Source organism: Tasmannia lanceolata, unplaced genomic scaffold (genome assembly GCF_043159265.1).
Source record: "Tasmannia lanceolata isolate RefF3 unplaced genomic scaffold, GAP_Taslan_0.1 ptg000024l, whole genome shotgun sequence".
NCBI lineage: Eukaryota > Viridiplantae > Streptophyta > Magnoliopsida > Canellales > Winteraceae > Tasmannia > Tasmannia lanceolata.
This window is the reverse complement of record NW_027518701.1, coordinates 10554003-10576152: the sequence shown is the minus strand read 5'-3', so window position 1 is coordinate 10576152 and position 22150 is coordinate 10554003. Positions and strand designations below refer to the sequence as shown.

At 38.1% G+C, this 22150-nt stretch overlaps 2 protein-coding genes across 2 annotated transcripts; one reads left to right on the top strand and one right to left on the bottom strand.

The window, feature by feature from the left end:
* Positions 1-4740: 4740 nt before the first annotated feature.
* Positions 4741-10509, bottom strand: LOC143857186 ((3S,6E)-nerolidol synthase 1-like). Its single transcript, XM_077367578.1, has 7 exons — positions 9079-10509; positions 8664-8928; positions 7769-8141; positions 7467-7685; positions 7243-7381; positions 6891-7139; positions 4741-5251 (listed from the first exon to the last, which is right to left on the bottom strand). The coding sequence occupies exons 1-7, from the start codon at positions 9232-9234 to the stop codon at positions 4949-4951; spliced, it is 1704 nt and encodes a 567-aa protein (XP_077223693.1). The 5' UTR covers positions 9235-10509; the 3' UTR covers positions 4741-4948.
* Positions 10510-14948: 4439 nt separating this feature from the next.
* LOC143857012 (uncharacterized) lies at positions 14949-21271 on the top strand. The gene is made up of 2 exons (XM_077367285.1): positions 14949-15120; positions 20523-21271. The coding sequence occupies exons 1-2, from the start codon at positions 14949-14951 to the stop codon at positions 21269-21271; spliced, it is 921 nt and encodes a 306-aa protein (XP_077223400.1).
* Positions 21272-22150: the final 879 nt, after the last annotated feature.

Below are 22150 nucleotides of genomic sequence, written 5' to 3'. Positions count from 1 at the left end.
TGTGATTCTGTTCTTTTTTCTCGCAAAGCATAGGATGCTGTCCAACCTTTGCGGGATATTCAGGAGTCTGTCCTCCCCTTATGATGATAGGATTTTTTCCTGTCGTATCAAAAACATCTTCAAAATCCAAAAATCTCAAAAATCTCGAGTCATTAGGTGTAGTTAGGAAATCTGTTCCAAACTACGTTGGCTTGATCCCTTCCACAGGGTACGTAGTGCAGCTTGGGATCCACCTCCCAGGTCCAGCCAAACCTTTAAAAATAAACATTTCAAACCCTCCAAAAAAATGCAAAAACTCTTCAAAACCTTTTCAAAAAGATCTTCCCCTAAAGTTAGGATTCTGTCCTAGACATTTAGGGTGTTTTAGAGTTAGGAGTTTGTCCTGATTTGTTGATATGGTGTGTCCTGTCGTGTGAGTGTCCCTAGAGTTAGGAGGCCTCAAGTCGATCGGTTAGACATTCAGTCGAACCGATGGCTAGACTAGGAAGCATATAGTCAGCCCATGGTTTTCCTTAGGTTGCACAGCCTAGTTACACATAGGATGTAGGGCTCACCTGCATTAGCTTAAGGCTAATTAAATTGCATTAGTTAGGGCACATAGAGAGTCCTAAAAATTACAATTCACATGAACTTAAGCAATTGTATAAAAAAGCTTTAAAAATCAGTCGAGTCTAGTGGATCGAGTCTAGGATAGCGGTTCTAGATGGTTAGGCATACTAGTTTAGAATAGGGCATCGAACTACGTTGACTCCGATTCTTCCCGAGGCCGGGATACGTAGAGCAGCTGGGATGGACGGCCATCTTGGTCCGAGTCAATGCATTAGAGTTTTAGGATTCATTTTATCCAGTTATGTTTAAAATTGAATTGTGTTGTGTGTTTTGCTGTGTTTTCTTACTTTCATGTACAGATCCTATACCTTTAGCTGTAGCATGCATGTGTTTGCACACCAGAACTCAGACACCAATTAGGTATGACACTCATAACCTAGCTCTTGAGGCTTGTCACTCAGAATCTAGCTACTCCTTTTATTTTATTTCTTTTATGTGTGATTATTATTCATCTCCGAGACATGCATGATTAGATAGACGTATTCTCGGAGATATTGATTCTCATTTCATATGACTTTTGCCCAAAACTCTTCAAAATCATTAAATAAATGGCATAAGAGACCAGGTGCTTACACTTGGGCGGATGAGATGCTCTTTAGACCTTCCAAATTTGTAACCAGGCACGAACCCTCTTTTTATAATCTCTGGTTATCCGTTGCAACAGAGCATAGTATGGGATCCTTGGCCCACTTCCTTGAATGGCGACTCTTCTTTGTTTAAGGTACGCCTCGAATCTGGGCTAGTCCCCGAATCGAGAGGTATCTCACCTTTTATATCGCCACTCATGCTCTGAGAGGCACTTCTTTCGAGAGTTCCTTGGTAGAGCTCTCCATTCACGTGGATGATCCATAGAGACTTCGTGTGGGGCCCGTTCCTCACCGCCTCTCTCGGATCGGGGTCCACAAGATTGTAAGCCAAATGGTTTCCACCTTGGCATTCCCATCTTATTTTGATGATTCCAATACACAAGTGATTTATGATCACTAATGTGTTGGATTATCTAAGTTGTAGATCACATTGGTGCTAAGACAACATTGCTTGGATTGAGGCCAAGAAGATCTCATTGGATCGATTATGAAGGCCAAAGACATCGGAGATCCAAGACAAATGAAGACTTGAAGAATGGCATTGAAGATCGAAGTCAATTTAGATTGTATAAAATCCAATCTTAGTTTTAGATTTTAAGAGGCATAATTAAGGAAATAAACACACACCCTAAATTTATATGTGATTGTCTTTGTGGTGTTCCAACACCTTGGAACCCTCATAGCAATCCCAACTTGGTGTTAAGTTGGAAGCCCAAAAACATGAAGTGAAAATATGCTCTTCATAGGCTTCTCGGAACTCCGAGAGATTTATATGTGATTGTCTTTGTGGTGTTCCAACACCTTGGAACCCTCATAGCAATCCCAACTTGGTGTTAAGTTGGAAGCCCAAAAACATGAAGTGAAAATCTGCTCTCCATAGGCTTCTCGGAGTTCCGAGAATTCTCGGAGTTCCGAGAATTTCTCTCGGAGTTCCGAGAAGCCTATGAAGAGCAGATTTTCACTTCATGTTATTGGGCTTCCAACTTAACACCAAGTTGTGATTGCTATGAGGGTTCCAAGGTGTTGGAACACCACAAAGACAATCACATATAAATTTAGGGTGTGTGTTTATTTCCTTAATTATGCCTCTTAAAATCTAAAACTAAGATTGGATTTTATACAATCTAAATTGACTTCGATCTTCAATGCGATTCTTCAAGTCTTCATTTGTCTTGGATCTCCGATGTCTTTGGCCTTCATAATCGGTCCAATGAGATCTTCTTGGCCTCAATCCAAGCAATGTTGTCTTAGCACCAATGTGATCTACAACTTAGATAATCAAACACATTAGTGATCATAAATCACTTGTGTATTGGAATTATCAAAATAAGATGGGAATGCCAAGGTGGAAACCATTGGGCTTACAGTGACAAGCCCGGGGTGCATACGAAAGAGGTGAAGATCACTGTCTTCAACTATGAAAAGTGTTCTTTGAATCCATTAAAAAAAGAGAGAGAGAGAACAAAATTCTCTAAGAATTTCACTGGTAATAAACACAACAATTCATTACATTTCGTTCATAATGACTTAAACAAGAATCAAAGACTCCTAATCCAACCAAGATTCCTAACTTAAACCCAACTTGCTTACTTACCAAAAAAACTAAGTTTTGTAAAATAGTAAAACTCGACTTTCTAAAAATTAGTAAAATATGACCCTATCTAAAACTCACTAAAAAATAATAATTTAACAAATTCTAACATAAAGGGACAATGTGCGCTAAAAACACTTAAATGTAAAGGATGAAAGCATACTAAAAATATTAAGTTTTGACTTCAGACTCAAATTTGACCCTCGAAATGGCTTCTTTTTGCGATGTTTCCGATCGACCAATGAACCTTGATTGATTGATACCCATGTAGGACACGCCGGACTCTTTCCAATGGCATATAATACTACATGAAAAACCTCTTCTTATTAATAAATTGGACGTATTAGAACGAACTCGGTCATACTAGACCAAATTAGAAATCGGTCGTGCTAGATTGAAGTTTGACATACTAGACCGAACTACAAATTGGCCGTACTAGATTGAACTCGGTCATAGTAGACAGAATTGCAATCGGTCGTGCTAGACCGAACTCGATCATACAAGACCAAATTGCAATCGTTCATGCTAGACCAAACTCGGTCATGCTAGACCGAACTCAACACAGTCATAATAGACCAAACTCAGCCATGCTTGACAGAATTACAATATGGTCATGCTAGACCAACCTTTAAATAAATTAGACTTGGCTTTGAGTCATATAACCTATTACCTCTCTGATATAGATAAGACAAATCATACCATTTAAGGTCTATAAATTAGCCTCCATACTCTTTGGGAGACAGATTGCTCTCCCCAAAAAATAAGGTAACTTCAGGAACCCTGAATTTCCAAGAGTCTGAGTAGTAGGTATTATACTAGTCGGGGTATGATTTCCTATACACCGGCCTATGTATCTGTCTGAACATCGGACCAACTTTCTATTGTATCTTTTCCATAACTTGATCTATATTCCGACCGATGTACTGGGGCATGAAGTCATCTCGAACGAGAGGTTGGTTCAAACCTATCCTAGGATCGGACGGCACCAGTTGCACTCCGCTTTCAACTAGTAGTGCAACACCAAGTTTGGCCTGGGGATTTGGAGGTGGTGTACGAGGTTGGTTTTGGTTCTAGTTCCCATTATTGTTCCCTAAAAACCAATTCCATCGCCGACCTGCAAACCACCACTAGGATTGTTCATGCTCTCATTTGGTCTTACAGTGTCAGGATCTCATCGATTTGCCATGGACGACCTCGTTGGCTGTTATGGTATAGTTGGGACGAGGTTGTTAGAAACGAACATGGTTGGTGGCAAATTATGTCACCGAGTTTTGGCAAAGAGGAATGCTCACCTGAGAAGATGAATCTATTCAGTTGGTTTTTTAATTCAAGGAGATAACCTACAACTACTGTAAAGTAAATGACAATCCAGGAAAAGTAAATGATAAAAGATAAAGGTTAAGACATGTTTTGTGTTGGTTTTGGGACCCCTTCTTCTCATGTAGTCATTTTTTTATAGCCTTCTTGCACACCACTACTCCATGTCTTTGAGTGGAGATTTGTTGTAACTGTTAAAGTATAAAAGATAAATAACACCTTTCTCCAATTGCTTAAGCTTTTGGAGAAGTTGGTAAGTTATCATGGTATTAGAGCCAAAGGTCTCGAGTTCAAACCTCCCGGATAGCAAAAAATCCACATGTGATGGTCGGCCCAAAGTGGGACCACATGTGCCACGTGTTTGCCAAGGTGGCCACACGTGTGGGGGAGTGTTAAAGTATAAAAGATAAATAACACCTTTTTCCAATAGCTTAAGCTTTTGGAGAAGTTCGTAAGTTAACAGTAACTACTCACCACTACCCTTGAGAGGGAACTTGCATTTACTACCCACTTTAGCTTTGAACTTTCATATGTTCCCTTGTTGGAGAATAATTTTTGCCCTTATCTTCTAGAGAAGTGACTGCTGGCATGTAAAGTTTGCTTTGACTCCGAAGGGAAATTCAAAAATGGGTGCAAACGTAAGTGTGGATACTGGATATTCTTTGTTTGAAAATGCATTTAGCAGGCAAAAGAACAACGAGGATATAAATATAGAAACAAGAGAACCATTCGGGAACCTTCCCTGAGTATTGCCACTATCTTCGTACATCTTTCTTCCCATGCGAGAAAAATATATAAGGGTGTATCCTTACATATATGGTCGCATACAAGCACATATACATTTTCAGGGTTTGGTTAAAGGGATGCTTTCGTTGAGCAATGAGTTGATGAGCTGCTCAAGGGCTGGGAGGTGTTGATTGTGGTCATAACTGTACATGACCTCGATCATCCTAGCAGCGTTTAGTGAGGCTTCTTTGAAACATGGAGAGAATTGATTTGAACAAAGGCATTCCTCGTTGAGTTTCTTCCATGCATTCGATATCATATATTTCACCGCTTCACGTGCATTTTCAAGGGAAGAAGAGCTCCCATTTTCTTTCATGTAGCACTCTACATATGACCCATCATATCCTTCTTGGTTCTCATCCTTCAAATATCATGGGAACATTTGTTAGTTTGATGACGGAATTGTATTACAAAAATACAGCCTATCTCTCAATTTTGAAGAAGAAATTTTTTTCAGTAATTTAGGCACTTTTTTTCCTTTCAAGGACCCACCACATAACACTCCTGAGAACCCTATCATACACTTTCTCCAATTTCTAATTTTTATTCTATTTTAGTGGCATCCGAATGGGTTATTGTGGTTCTCAGGTATTGTCATCATAGTTACAAATAAGTCTCAGGAATTTCTCCGGAACTCCGAAAGGGTTTACTCAAGATATTATAAATGTTTCAAATATATAAAAATTTACATTTAAAAAAAATTAGCACTTCAAAATATGGCATTAATTTTTTGTCATATTTTCCTTAGTAAGGATATAATATGAAGATATCTCAATGATTATTCAAAATCTGGAGAAATTTTTTGAATTTTGTCGTTTTATACAAAATTACAAAATATCATGATGTTAATTAAAAAAATCAGAGATATCCTCACTACCATATTTTGATAATGGCACTATTCACTCTGCTCTACAAAGATGCTTATTCGAAGCCTAAAGTAGCTTCGTTGAAGCCAAAATTGCTTCGTCAAAGTCAAAATAAGCTAGTCGAAGCAAAAAATAGGTTAGTCAAAGCCAAAATTGCTTATTCGAAACAAAAAATGCTTAGTTGAAGCCAAAATTGCTTTGCCAAAGCCAAAATAAGCTAGTCGAAGCCAAAAATAGGTTAGTCAAAACCAAAATTGCTTATTTGAAGCAAAAAATGCTTAGTTGAAGCCAAAAATATGTGAGTTGAAGTAAAAAATGCTTAGTCGAAGCCAAAAACAGTTTACTCGAATCCAAATAGGTTACTCGAGCCACAAAAAAAAAGTTATTCAAAGCCAAAAATAGGTTGTCAAAGAGAAAAATGAGTTGCTCGGAGCAAAAAATGAGTTACTCGAAGATTAAAAAAAAAATAGTCGAAGCTAAAAATATGTTAGTTGAAGTCAAAAATGTTTAATCAAAGCGAAAAACAGTTTACTCGAATCCAAAATATGTTACTTGAAGCCGAAAAAAGTTCGTTGAAGCCAAAATACGCACTCGAAGTGAAAAATGAGTTATTCGAAGCCAAAAATGAGTTGCTCAAAGCTAAAGTAGGTACTCGAAGCCAAAATTAGTCGAAGCCAGGGGAATTTTCGTCCTCGAATTCTTTTCTTTTTTTTTGGCAAAAATAATATTTATACGAGTTTTTAAAACAACTAGCATTTTCATGCAATTATTCCAACTCTTTGGCACGTAACAGTTATTTACCCAAAAAGAAACAATATGAGGAGTCTATGTAGTTACAAAAACATGGGACATGAAGGGTTGCTCAATAGAGATTCCTGAAAAAATAAAAGCTTAGTAAAATACGGTAGCGGTGGGGTCAGAGTGACTATTTATATGGTGTGTCGGTGCCTAAAAATCAAGCTTATAGCAATTCCCATCAGGGTGAAATTTTTCTTGAATTAAAAAAATGGACCCTTGAATTCCTTTTCAATGGATTTTCATGTTTTATTTTGACTTCATGGATTTTCCTTTTTGTTTCTATTTTTACGCTAGACCAAAATCATTGCATCAATTGTCAACCACTAATCATCGTACCTTTGCACTTCCCAAATCGTCCCAAAGCCGAAGAATGGTTGCGGGCCAGGTTAAGAGGCCTGGAATATCGTCGACACTATCTACACTCTCTTTTGCCATCCCTTCTCCCAACTGAAAAAGCATGTGAAGTAATACAAGGGGTACTCCCGAACTAATTACTCCATTTCTCATGTACTCATCTGTCTTTGGGATATGTCTAGACCGAAACCATTTTGCCTCTACCATGAATGCATTGCATAGCTTCCCCCACTGGTTAATTAGACAAGGAAATATGATTCAGTTGTTAGAATTTGTGACTTAATTTCACCATTAATGACAGTAAGAAAGTCAATTCATGTTTTAATGAATATACCGATTTTCTCAGAGATTGTAGGGGATTCCATCCATGTTCCATCTGAATCTTGTCTGAAATCTCATTACTGATGTTATATAGAGCCATGAAGCATATCTTCATGTATCTCGGTAGCTGCTCAATCTCAGTGACTTCCCATCTGTAATTTGTTGAATATCACTCTATAATATACATATTTTTTAATTCTTAGAAGCAGAAAGAAAATTGGGTTTTTTCTTACTCACCTATTGACTGCTTCTCTGAAGAGGATGAGTTCATCAAGTGTCCCATAGACATCGAAAATGTCATCAATTATGTAAACAAGCGATATGGGTTTTGTGAGGTCGACTCTGTACTTTGAGAATTGAGGGTGTGAGAGCATTGCCATGGGCCACATGAACCATTTCACTGGTTGGTCTCTAACAAAACATAATTCCTTTGACAAACCCAGGTCTTTCCACCACCTGAATTTTGAAGGAGAAGTCATTAAGTTAGAAAGTCTGATATTAGTCTGAAGTAAAATTCAATTGGTAACAGAATTACTAACTTTAGAATGGCTCTAAGCTCTCCTTGATGCAAGGATTGAACGATGTTGAAATCCAATTTTGCTAGTTCTTGTAAGACTCCTGTCCTCCCATTGTCTCCTTGGTAGTTTTTGAGGTAGTAGTTGGCATTGAACCTTGGCAATGTCATGTGAAAAGGATGCTCCAAGGTATGTCTTACTAGGTCCGCGAGGTCCGGTTCCATAACTATCATCGAAGCCTTAAGGTGCTTGCCGGTGAAGTCATAAGCTTCATCAAGTATATCCTCGCCATCTATTCTGAGGTGTGAAGCTTCATATAAACCCATCATTCCCCTTATGTCTTTACCTACGTATTGGCCAAATGTCCCCTCCTTGTCTTTGAAGTTCTTAAACACATCTGTTCCATGCAGAGTAGTCAGTAGGAGATCTAGTTGAGACTAATTGGTATGATGAATGATCAAATTACGAAGATGCAAATGTTCAAATTAGGAAACATAGGGACAAATGGAATGAGGTAAAAAAAAATAAAAAATTAGGCAAGGCAAGCCTATTAAAGCTTTATGTTATAGACTTTTATTTCCCCACTATTGCAAGTGGCCACATGGAAATAAAGTCCAATACCGAACTAGTATGCCCCCACTTAGTTGGAACTGAAAGGGACAAGGAAGAATAAAGCCTTTTATAGGAAGTAAAAGGATATGAAGTACCCACTTTCACTGAAAGATATACTTTCATTTAAAATAAGTATTTTTTAAATATAAAAAAAGCACCCTTTCATTAATCAAGTTTCTTTTGAATCAAAAGACTTTTACCCATTTTTTATATTTTAAAAATAAAGACATTTTGAAAATATCCAACTGATCTCTCATCTTTAACTATAGTTTTAGTGATATACTGATATGTCAATAGAAGTACCCACCTGCGGATACATAGTGCCCATGTTGGCGCAACAATCGGAAGCAAAGCGCAACTTCGTACAAGCTACGATGTGTCAAACCAGGACTAACATCAAGACTCCGATGATGGAAATCTAGAATGGCTTCGATCTCTTCCTGGAAGTGGTAATTGATGCCCAAGCGTTGCAGAGAATCGATCATAATCATACCCTCCAACGTGTTACCGGCTTCGCGTAGCATAAGCCGTACTTCCTTCACCTTCTCCATTTGTTTGATGCGCAGGCCATCCTATTTGAGTGACAATGTTAGTGAAAACAGAACAGAATATTAAATCTTTTGATCATCAAACATGGAAGAGGAAGAGTAAGGACAATAAAACCAAAAATAAAATTAAGTGTATTATCTCATCTAAATCTAAAAGAGTAATGGTGGCCTTACCAGGTAAGTGTTAGATGGTGTAAAGGCCAAACTGTTGTCATGGGTGGAGCTTTGATGATGAGCAATGCACATGTAAGGGCCTTTGGTCCTTTGGGTTTCACTTGATACAGTTGTGGGAGATGGGGTTGAAGAACAAAATTCAAGGGGGAAAGCCATGAAAGCTAGTGGGAAAGCTACTAGTTTAGAGACTAGTAAGAAATACTCAATTAGGGGTTCTGATTCTTCTTTTCTTTGTTAGATGAACAAAGATGAAGTTGTGAATGAAAGATGAAACCCCAAGTGCACTTATATACTTGAGGTAGGGAGGCCAATGTTTCTGGACGGTAGAGGAGCTTGTGGTGATAAACGAGCAATGAAAGGGGAAAAAGACTTTGCATACAATCAGTTCGCCCACACCCGAACAGAACTTACATGAGTCCAAGTCATTTTGTCCACACGCAAACAGAACTTACATGTGTCTAAGTCGGTTGGTCCACACCCAAATACTGCTTACTTATGATTAATACACACTAACGCAATCAATTAGCCTTGAAAAAAATGAGATGCACATGAAACAGGCTCTCTCGTGGGTCACGGTTTTGAACAAGATTTTCGGATTTCTCGTGGGTCACGGTTTTGAACAAGATTCTCGGATTTATTTTTGCTTTAGCCGTTCCCCCACCTACATGAACAAAACTTGGCTCCTGATCAGTTTGGAGGAAGTTCCTCCAACCCCTCTAATAGCAAGGGGTGTGATGGAATTGATATTTCCACACCCCTTGCTATTGGAGCTATTAGCAAGGGTTTGAGGAAGTTCCCCCAAACTGATCTAGAGCCAAGTTTTTTTCTCTTTCACGTCTTGTCATTTTCTTATTATTATTAATATTCTTTTACATTAATTGGATCCTAATTTGGGTTGAATTGGTGGAGCCCACCCTATCAAAACATATCATTCTGCAACAGCGGCATTTTTGTCATTTTAAAAGGTAACTTTTTCCTTTTCACTGAAATTTGAAACATTTATCTACAGAGTATAAGAAAGACTTATTTTGAATGAAGTTTTGGAAGTGGTAACTCTATCTCTTTATTTTGCATTTTCCTCTTGATCTTAATTAACAGGAAAATGACCAAAATCCCATTAATATGTGGTTAAATTTTCATAATAATATCTACCAATTTCTAGATACCGGATTGACCAGCGTCAGCTGGTACTCGCAATTGTTTGAAAATTCAACCCTCGGTTTTCATAGCAAGAGTGACAGATAGAGAGATACCGTGTGTTGTTGAGAGGGGTGTTTGAGTAAGTTGTAATCTTGGAACAAGGGGATATAACCCTCCTGAGCACGTATTGAGAGCTTTCTCCATGAATTTGAAAAGCCTTTCCTTCCACAAACACCGAGTTGTTGTAACAGAGAGGGAGAAGAAATATAGCACCCTTTCAACCCAGCCACTGTTTCCTCTACTTAGTAAACAAGTTTTGAGTATTTTTCTTGTTAGTTTTGCGTACTAAATATTAACAAAGCTATGTGAAAACACCACTCCCTTTCCACGTAATTACGCTTGCAACATCACCTTCCACCAGGGTATCTTATAACAGTATTATTTTATGGAAAAGCTGACTCATTCGTTCAAGACCAACCCAACAATCCCTAATGGGACTCATCTTGACATGCTTAGCTACCCCTAACATGTTATGGTATAGACATTTAAATGAATCATATTGAAATCCAAGGTTGCTATCTCTAGGAAAACATATCTTCCAGTCCGAAATATTCCTTCCCACACTCCTCAATGTGCCAAAGTTACCTACACCGTTAGTGTCCAAAAGAAATTGACTTTCTTAGGTACTCTTTTCATATATCTCTTTGTACAACACTGATCAAATTAAATATGAACTTCTCTGGTTTTTTATTTCCATTTTCCTTCTTTAATCGTATGCAATCTGGGAACTTTGTGCTTTTTTTAGAAGTTACATTTCAGTTTCCATAACAATCTCTCTCTCATTGAGAATGGTTATAACCTCGTGACATTTCTCTTTGTGGATCTCTGTTGCTCATATTTTGGTCACCTCTTTTAAAATAAATAAGAAAAAAGTTTAGAAACATCACCAAAAAAAGGTTTCATACTCCCACATTGTCCTTGAGTTTGTGCATTTCTCTCCACTCATTTTCTTTGTTTCTTTGATGATATGGCAGGTTAGTAGGACGTAGGTATCAACGTGGGTTCCTAAGATTTGTATCATTCAATTAGAACAATTTTTTTTTGTCCGAATGAGGCTTTTATTAATCGAAGAAAGAGCACCAACATGGTCCCAGTCCCAGCACTAGAGGAAACAAACAAAAACCGAAGGATCCGATTTACTTAAATAAGTAAGAACACTCAGAATCATCCAAGATAAGAGACTAAGACACAGGTCACAAGTGGATACGAATCCAAGAGGCTAAGACACATATGGGCCCGGTTGCTTTAATCAGCAGCTCACTCAATTATTTTTATTTTTCTTTCTCTCTCTTCAATGTCCTTACTAGACCTGGCAAAAGCAACCCGTGCCCGCGGGTCGACCCGACCCACCCGCAAATTTGCGGGCACGGGTCCGAGTTTTAGTGACCCGTCAAAACTAACCCGTGGGTGACCCAACCCGCAAAAACACGGGTCGGGTCTGGTCAACCTGTGGGCACCCGCTTTTTTATTGTATTTTTTGGAGAATGTTATCAGCACTACTGTTTTTTTATGAGGGCACTCCTCACTTTATAAAAAGTACGGTATGGCCCGCACCATAGGATTATCCAAACCGTTCATTAGATGGGCCATAGCCTAAATAGATTATGCCCCAAAATTATTTCCATTGGTTGATTCTAACCCTCTGATCTATAGAGGGTTAGGATCAACCCTCTAACATTCAGATTGGAGGGTTAGGATCATCCTATGGAAATGATTTTTGGAGCATAACCTATTTAGGCTATGGCCCATCTAATGGACGGTTTGGATCATCCTATGGTGTGGGCCATACCATACTTTTAATAAAGTGAGAGTGCCCTCATAAGAAAACAGTAGTGTTGATAACATTTCCTTCTTCTTCTTTTTTTCATAGGAATTTGCTAGCAAACTTCTCCTATGCCACTTCTCGGCATGTGGTCATCCTTGGTGCAGAGATGCGCACAGATATCAAAGGTTCCTGGCAAAAGCAAAAATAAGAAAAAAAGTAATCATTACCAAAAAAAAGTTAAATAGCTGAAGTTATAAAGTTTTAAATGAAAAATTACCTAGAAATGGTTAAAGTTTTAAAATTATGAAAAAAATACCAACAAAATGTAGAAAGTTATGACAATTACGGGAAAAAACTGATGCGGTGAAATCATGGGAATTACAATCCCCGTATTTGCGGGTGACCCGCGGGTTGACCCGTCCCACCTGCGGGTCGCGCGGGTCACCTAAATTCTGACCCGTAAAAATGCGGGTCATCTCCTGAACCGACCCGTGTGACCCGCACCCGCATCACCCGCGGGTTGACCTGGCCCGACCCACCCGTTTGCCAGGTCTAGTCCTTACTCTCTCTCTCTCTCTCTCTCTCTCTCTCTATATATATATATATATATATATATATATATATATATATATATATATATATAGAGAGAGAGAGAGAGAGAGGAAAAGGAGTGTGCGGTCGACCGCACCAAGCTTAGGTGCGGTCGAGGGCCCCAAACTCATGTGGGCCCACTTTGTTAGGATGATCCAAAGCAATCATTTGAAAGGCCCTTACATAGATGGGGTATGTACAAAAAATCAGCTCCATAGGATCATCCTAACCCATCCAAAAGTAGAGGGCAAAATGGACAGACACCGTTTGCCACAAATATGTCCATTTTTTGCCCTCCACTTTTGGAGGGGTTAGGATGATCCAATGGACTTGATTTTTTGTACACACCTTATCTATGATGAGGCCTTGCAAATGAATGGTTTTGATCAGCACAAAAAATGTGGGACCCATGTGTTTGGGCCCTCGACCACACAATCTTATTCCTCATATATATATATATATATATAGAGAGAGAGAGAGAGAGAGAGAAAACGGTTCCTACACACATGTGTAGATAAGTTATCTACACACTAGCTTAAAATACAGTGGGGGCCACATTATTTGAGTGATCCAAACCATTCATTTTTAAGGCCCTCTCATAGATAGGGTGTCCACAAAAAATCAGATCCATAGGATCATCCTAACCATTCGAACTTTGGAGGCAAAAAATGAACTAATTTGTGAAGGTTTAAAGACATCCATTTTACCTCCACAAATCGTAGGGTTCGGATGATCCTATGGATCTGATTTTTTGTAGACACCCTATCTATGTGAGGGCCTTTAAAATGGATGGCTTGGATCACCCAAACAATGTGGGCCCCCACTGTATTTTAAGCTAGTGTGTAGAGAACTCTCTACACATATGTGTAAAAACCGTTTTCTCATATATATATATATATATATATATATATATATATATATATATATATATATATATATATACACACACACCAAGCTTAGGTGCGGTCGAGGGCCCCAAACTCATGTGGGCACACTTTGTTAGGATGATCCAAAGCATTCATTTGAAAGGCCTTTACATAGATGGGGTATGTACAAAAAATCAGCTCCATAGGATCATCCTAACCCATCCATTTGTGGAGGTCAAAATGGACAGACACCATTTGCCACAAATCTGCCCATTTTTGCCCTCCACTTTTGGAGGGGTTAGGATGATCCAATGGACTTGATTTTATGTACACACCCTATCTATGATAGGGCCTTGCAAATGAATGGTTTTGATCAGCACAAAAAATGTGGGACCCATGTGTTTGGGCCCTCGACCGCACACTCTGTTTCCTCTCTCTCTCTCTCTCTCTCTCTCTCTCTCTCTATATATATATATATATATATATATATATATATATATATATATATACACTAGCAAAAAACCCCGTGCTATACACGTGCCGACAAAGAATTGTACAGATCACATTATAGGTTGATCTAAACCATCCGTGTGATGGAACACAACACAAATAGGTTGTGCCCGTAAAATAATTTCCATAGGCTGATCCTAGCCCTCCAATCTATAGAGGTTTCCATAATTGTTGTTCCCCTTAAGGTGCCCAGAATTCGTCAATATTTTTACAGGTGTCCTGCATTCATAATATCAAACTTTCCGTAATTTGACCCGCACATAGTGAATAAGGAAAAGTTGTTTTTTCGTCATCGTTAGGGGTGCAACTTGGGTCTCAACCCGACCCAACCCGAGGAACCCATATTTTCCAACCCAACCCGATTTCCAACCCGACTGGGTTCAACCCGACCCAACCCGATTTGCAATTTCCTCAACCCGACCCAACCCGATTTTCAATTCGGGTTGGGTCGGGTCGGGTTGACCCAATTTGATATGGTACCAATTGTTGACCACCTCAACTCACGCCGGATTGTTATGGATTTTGAGAACCAATAGTGAGTCACCAATAATCAGTTTTTAACTCACAATCGGTTCTCAAAATCCAAACCAAACAGGGACTAACAATTAACAAAGGGAAATGTTATCCATTGGCTCTGCTCGAGTTAATCAATGCCCTTCCACATCTAGGGGTGGGATACCTCTTTGACAAGGAGATCAAAGGTGGCCTACACACCATATTTGTGTCTACCAATAACAACAAGGGTGTAGAGGGTGATCTCTATGCCACCACTCTCCGCTTTAGGCTCCTTACGAAACATGGTTATGATATCGCACAAGGTAAATCCTTTTCCTATCTTACCAATACTCATATAAACATTTAATTTGTTTGATAGTTTGGTCTAACTTAATTTGGAACTTTTCTGAGGTTTAGATATTTTTAAAAGATTCAAGGACGAGATGGGCCGTTTCAAGTCATGCCTTTGCCAAGAAGTGAAGGGAATGTTAAGCTTGTACGAAGCTTCGTACCTTGCTTTCGAAGGAGAAAGTATCTTGGATGAGGCTAAAGCATTCACAATTCGGCATCTCAAGAACCTTAAGGGGAAGATAGTGTTAGATAAAAATGATTCAAGTAATTTTAGATTTTAAAATAACAGTAGAGAATATAGAAAGTGCAAGTAAACATACCACCAATTGAATTGCCGCAAGTGAAAAGATAAAAATGATTCAAGTAATTTCAGATCAAAAATAACAGTAGAGAATATAGAAAGTGCAAGTAATCATACCACCAATTGAATTGCCGCAAGTGAAAAGAAATCCAATCTGCGGAGGGAATCAACCTGTAAAAAGAAATGAGGAAGGAAATTATCTTTTGAGTCGAGGCACAGATCTAAATCCGCTGTCCTTGAGACAAGTATTGCCCCCACATACGACAAATCGTGGTGCAATATGACAACTCCGACGTATGCCTTCAGGATACAACAACTCTGCTCCAGGAGGTGTGCACTCACGCTACCCGGATGCCTAGCGAACACGCTTTATGCAGCCTTGACCAGAGAGAAGGAGAGGAACAAATTGGGAAGAAAGAAAAGCCCCCTTCCTACGAATACATGCATATCTATTTATAGGAATTGAAGAGGGATTTTGAAGAGACACTTTCCTTTATCAAAACATATGGGAAGAAAAAACACTTGAGATACACTTCTCTTCTCTTTTAAAATAAATGTGACCTTTTTGTATAAAATAAATACACAAATTTTGAATTTCTAAATGACTTTTATTTTTAAATTAAATAAAAGTCAACAATCCCCCACAAATTCAAAATTGTAAGATATCAATGAAATTACGGAAGGAACTTTCTGATCAAGGCAAGAGAATAACTCATGCATCAGTATAGGTGTCTTTTGGACTTGAACCTAGACTTAGTGTAGATATACCAAGTATTTGGTGAACTGAAGTCTTGAACCAAAAACTTTGAGTGATAAACTGAGACAACATATCACACACATAACAAATTCAAACATAAGCGTATTCTACGGTGTAGCACTTTTCGGCCAAGTGCTCGATCCTGTTTCATGAGCGCTTTAGAGAATCAGCCCAATTCTCATAGGAAGCGGCCACACTTCCACACTCACATAGGTGTATTTATCAAGAGTGCCCCTACAACTACGCACCCCACTGAAAACTCAGCTATAGATAGCATTAAGAGTTTAATAACTCATCTTCTTTTCGTTACAGGTTGCACCCATGCACACCATAGGGATAGGTTAAGTGAAATTCACTTTATCATGGTACAAAACAAACCACTCAAGTAACTTGTTGCTCCCATTCAACCTACTTCTTGGGATCTCCGGTTAGTTAGGTTGGGTTACCATTACAGGTGGTTCAATACATGGGCCTTATACCCATCCCCCTCGATGTGCTTCTGACTAAGTTTTAACCAGTCCATTTGTGAGACTCAATCAATGGGCATTAGACCCATTCACATCGATGTACACATAGCTAATTTCTTCATTAGTCCTTTTTTTTATGACAATTGTCTACCAATCTCACAAACTCACTCTAATTTTCAAATAGAGTAATTTTCTTCCGACGAGTATGTCAGGATTTCTCTTTTTAAACATCATGATTTGCCCTTGCAATAACATCCTGATAATCGATTGTAATACGAGAAGCAGATTTATTCTAAAGTAGAATATATATATATATATATATATATATATATATATATATATAAGAGAGTGTCGTTATCTACGACTTACTCTGTGGCGGCATTCATTCTAGAACTTTCCAGGTAGCCCTTTCCACAAGACACTTATTCCGCGGTGGCCCACTTCTATGGTAACTTCACTCTGGCGGCTTCCACTCTGGATGTTTTACCAGGTAGTCTTCTCCATAGGTCTCCCCTTTTGCGGTTTTCACTTGCTTATTTTAAAGTACTAAATTATGATCCCACAAAGGATCTGGCTATATCGGTTTTTCTAGTTGACTCTCAAATGACCATGACTTTGCCTAGAGTGAATGTATGTTCACTCCTAGATTTAATCCTGACAACCAATTAACACCATTGTATTTTTCTAGCATAACTCAATTCGTTAGAGAACCATAACAATAATAATGCCTTTAAGGTATTTCAATATTCTAATAGTGTTCCGAGTTATTACGTCTCGGATTACGGGTGTAACCACATAGACTTCATGTAATAAATCAAACTCACTAAGTTTAGTTACACCATCTCCTCAATTGAGTATATGAGTTGAAAATACACTTTTCAACCAGCTTGCCTTTTTACAGGCAAGAGTTTGTGAAAGAAGCTCTAATTCCTTAGTGAATTGAACATTCTTAGTTTATTTCGTTGATATCCAAGAGATTGCACTCACACTTATTGAACAATGCATAACTGCTAGTGACTCAAGAATCGTCTGATTCTAAACAATGCCACTTATTCCTTATAGAATAGCAAGACATCTCATATAGTGAATCTCATAATAATTTTGAGTTTGAGATATTTCACAATACTACTAATAGTATTTCACCAATATGTACTAGTACAACTAGCATATCTACATCAACGTCTTGTGCATATGCAATATACAATTTATAACATATCTCAAACTACCAAGTATGTTAGCAAGCTCATTTTACTAACACTATGATCATCATTCAATCCATTACTTAAGCAAAGAAGTAAACACAGGATTGTAATCAAAGTAATTATACTTTCCATATGTAACGAGATTCAAAGAGAAGTCATTTTCATTATCAAACACATTTGCTTGTTCATGATTTTTTACATAAAAGTTTTACATTTGCAAATTTTAAGGTCTTTAAAACTAGAAATCAAAAGATCATTTTTCATACAAGCAATTATGGCATCAAGAGAGTCACTATAAAGCTATTGATAGTAAGAGAGTCACTAAATAGAATCAAGAGAATCACATTAAATATGCTTCGGTTTATTCAACATGTTAATAATATATAACTTCTAAAGTTACTGATTTGGAACATGATTTATGATAAAATCATCCAGTTGATCCATGTGTCATTTATACTCAATATTTTAGTAACTTGATTTCAAGTTTTACTTGAAACTATTGAATCAATCTCATTATTGATTAACTTTCATTTGGTTTAGAAACATGATACCGAGGTTATCAATCCTAATAAATTTGTAACCCAACTATTTGTGTTACTTGGTATCCCCACCATTTCTTAATTAAACAAAAAATTTACCATGAAGAATTTTCTGTTACTTTGTAATGAATCACATTTGTCATCTTGGATTCATTGAAATCCAAACCTCAACCGTTAAAATGAGGATTTCTTCATTTTCCAATATGTACCAAAACACTTAGTTACTTTGTTTCATATATCAAGCAAATTCTATACATGATACCCTATAATCGTGTATTTAAATAATATTTATATTTTAATTATGGCATTCGTGACCGTAAACTATTAAACTTGAAACAACATATCTAGCATCTAGATATACATAGAATATCAAGTGAGATCAATAACATATCTCTCTAATCATGTTGTAATTCATCAGATATTCTTAGACCTCAAATACCCCCCACATAATATCTTCATATTTTTGTGCAAACTTACACCCCAACACAAATCATGGAGAAGTAAGTAATGCAGGTCACACAATATAATCTACTAATTATATTGCTTGTTGTGATATTTATAAGTCTCAATCTCATGTATCACCACATTAATACAGAGGACTGATATCTCATTCTACTTGGGTTCATTTTTCCATGACTATAGATGATTTTACATACTTCACAGGTTTAGAAGGAGCATTCACAATTCACCAATGTAAAAAGAAACATGGGTATTTATTTCAAAGAATAAGTATCATAACCATATCAATAAAATCAATGTGGACCTATTTAGCATCTAATAGGTTACTTTCTTTTCATTGTGGTCAAACTTAGCCCATCAGGAAAGCAAAAGCTCTCTCTCTATTCTAAAGTACGGTCTAATCATTTAGACCCAATCGCCATATACATTATTAATGACCACCTTAATTTGATGGTGAGGTCCCGTTAATCAATATGTACGGTTTAGATCATATATACAAATAGTGAATTAGAATGAGTGCACGTATCAAGAATCAAGATCATTGATTTTGTAGAAAAACACGAGACGATCCACACGGTTATGGTCCCGTTGTAAACCGTCACCATAAGTATTAAGATACAGGATTATTGGAAGTCAATGGTTTAGGTTTTCTTAATTGAGCCTAACACATGGCTTGAGGGATCAAGGGCCTATGGTCATTCTACCATGTTGATCTCGTCATGCTTCTAGTCATTCTTATGATAGTTATTCAGATCAAGTGATCTGATCATGGATACATACAATAAACGGGTCCTAGAAAATTTTGTCAGGAGTTACCCATTTTCTTTCCATGCGGATGAATTGATCGGTGTTTCACATAGATGGGTAGAGGATAACAACAAAAAGCCATAATGACTCCGTGGACACATGTCACACTTTTAATGAAAATGGCATTTAAGTGAAGCTAACTAAAGAACCGTGAATGCTCCAAAGGACCCACTGTTAATAGGGGTGCAACTTGGGTCGGGTTGAACCCGAATTTGGGTTGGGTTGGGTTTTTTTAAAAATCGGGTTGGGTTGGGTTGGAAAAAATCAACCCGAATTGGAAATCGGGTTGGGTCGGGTTGGGGTGTCTGGCAACCCGACCCGACCCGACTCGAAACCCGATTTCCAATTCCAATATGTATAAAATTTTTACTTCTATGTTTGTTTTGTCATTATATAACTCAAATTTAGAAAGAAATAAAAAACTTGGTGAAAGTTGTCCTAATTAACCCTCTTGTTGGGGAACATCTAATGACTAGGATGAGATTGAAATACAAGAATAAAATGGAGAAATAAAACAAATAGTGAAATCGGGTTGGGTCGGGTTGGGTCCAGTCGGGTTGGAAATCGGGTTGGGTCGGGTCTGGTTGGAAAAATGGGTTCCTCGGGTTGGGTCGGGTTGGCCTCAACCCGACCCAACCCGACCCGAGTTGCACCCCTAACTGTTAAGTTGTGAATGAGAAAAGTTAAACATCCGAAACGACGCTTACACCGAAACTATGGCGTTTTCATAACTGAAATGAAAATTTTGGCACTCCAAGAGTCACCCAAATGGAATGGCATTTTCGTTATTTTAGATAAGAATTGAGCAATTTTGTAACCATTGATGAAAAGCTTTAATTGTGGCTGTGGTGGGCCTTTATTACCACTCTGTTTCCTTGTCATTTACGGCAGAAACATTCCCTAGACCATCCCAAATCGACCCCTAATAATAGCAATGCTTTCCATTCCTACGATTAAGCCGTTTTGAAAAACTGGTTCAATTGAATTGCCGCAAGTAAGTGCAAGTAATCATACCACCAATTGAATTGCCGCAAGTGAAAAGAAATCCAATCTGCAGAGGGAATCAACCTGTAAAAAGAAATGAGGAAGGAACTCGGCCCTTCAAATTGAATTGCCAAGCTTTAATTTTGGCAGATTTTAATGGGGGTCCTCGGCCCTTCAAATTCAATATTGCTCTGTGTGAGGACCCAAAGTTTGAAGATCTTGTTAGTCTACGGTGGAATGAGGAAGTATTTGATGGGTGGAAGAGATTTATTCTATACAAGAAGCTGAAGCATCTTAAACTGCGCATTAAAGCTTGGCAAAAGAAGCAATTCATGGTTAATAGTGGCAGAAAAGACGAGATAATGACTACACTGGATATCCTAGAGCGAATGGAAGAAAATTCGGGGGTATCAGTTCAGCAAAAGCTGGAGAAGATATCGTTATTGGAGAAGCATGAAGAGATTTTGAGCAGGGAGGAAATCGAATGGAGGCAAAAGTCTCGCGTATCTTGGTTGAAGGCTGGCGATCAAAACACAAAATGCTTCCATCGTATGGCTAATGTCAGGGGAAGAATTAATACCATTAACAGCATTAAGGAGGGAGAAACTCTGGTGGAGGACATGGACACTATCAAGGAAAGGATTATCAATTTCTATGTTGAACTCTATTCAAAGGAGTGTGATTGGAGACCAACTATGGGCCGACTGGATTTCAAGTCAATCTCTCCTTTGCAGCAAGCCAACCTAGAGAAACCTTTCACTGAGGAGGAGGTGGAAAGGGCGATCTCTTTCTTACGAAAAGAAAAAGCACTGGGCCCAGGGCCCGGACGGATTCCCGATTGTGTTCTATTAGAATTATTGGAACGTGGTCAAAGGGGATGTTATGGCTTTCTTTTGTGAGTTTCATGATCGTGGCATTATTGGTAGGGAATCCAACTCTACTTTTATTACCCTTATTCCTAAAAAAAGATGGTATTATTGGCATCAGGGATTTCAGACCGATATCACTAATAACTAGTATGTATAAGATACTAAAATTAGTGTTTGTCATTTCCATGACAGGAGTCAGACCTAATTGACTTCACCCATTTGTTGAACCAGTTTCCTTTCATTTCACCCAGCTAGGTCAACAGAACCTATACCAGGATTGGATTCCCCAGTCATACATCATAGAGGAAGGGGTGCTACCCATAAACTTTCAGTGCCAGTGCATTACTGAAGAAGAAGTGTCCTGTTTTGTTAGATTTGTCTTTCGTTGAGTGTACACCAACTTTCTTCTCTCAAAGTTGGTAAGTCTTATTGTATCAATGTCAAAAAAAAAAAGTGTTATGTTTGTCAGTCGTGTTCATTCATAGTCAGTTGCTTCAGTCATTTGTCAAGTCCAATGTAGAGCCCATTGAGGCACGTTAAAAAAAAAAGAGTTACTGATGTACTTGAGAGTCTTCAATTCAATAAAGTTGTTCATTTTATATCTTTGATGTTCTATGATTCACTCTTAGATCTAATGTTTAAAATAAAACTAAAGACACCCTTCTCGAATGAGAATGCAGACGAAATTCCCCTCGAGATCTGAAACATGATCAAACGAGAGGAAGAGCGTCGAGCATAGCCACTCAAAGAAGAAATCGAGGCTGTCGATAGGGGTATCGAAATTCGAAACTCGGGAAAAATGGATTGGCAAAACTTTATCTCCAGAGGAGAGCGAAGAATTGATAAACCTATTTAGAGGGGGTTTGAGGTAGTCTTGCTTGATCCTATAAGGATAAACCGGGTGAATGC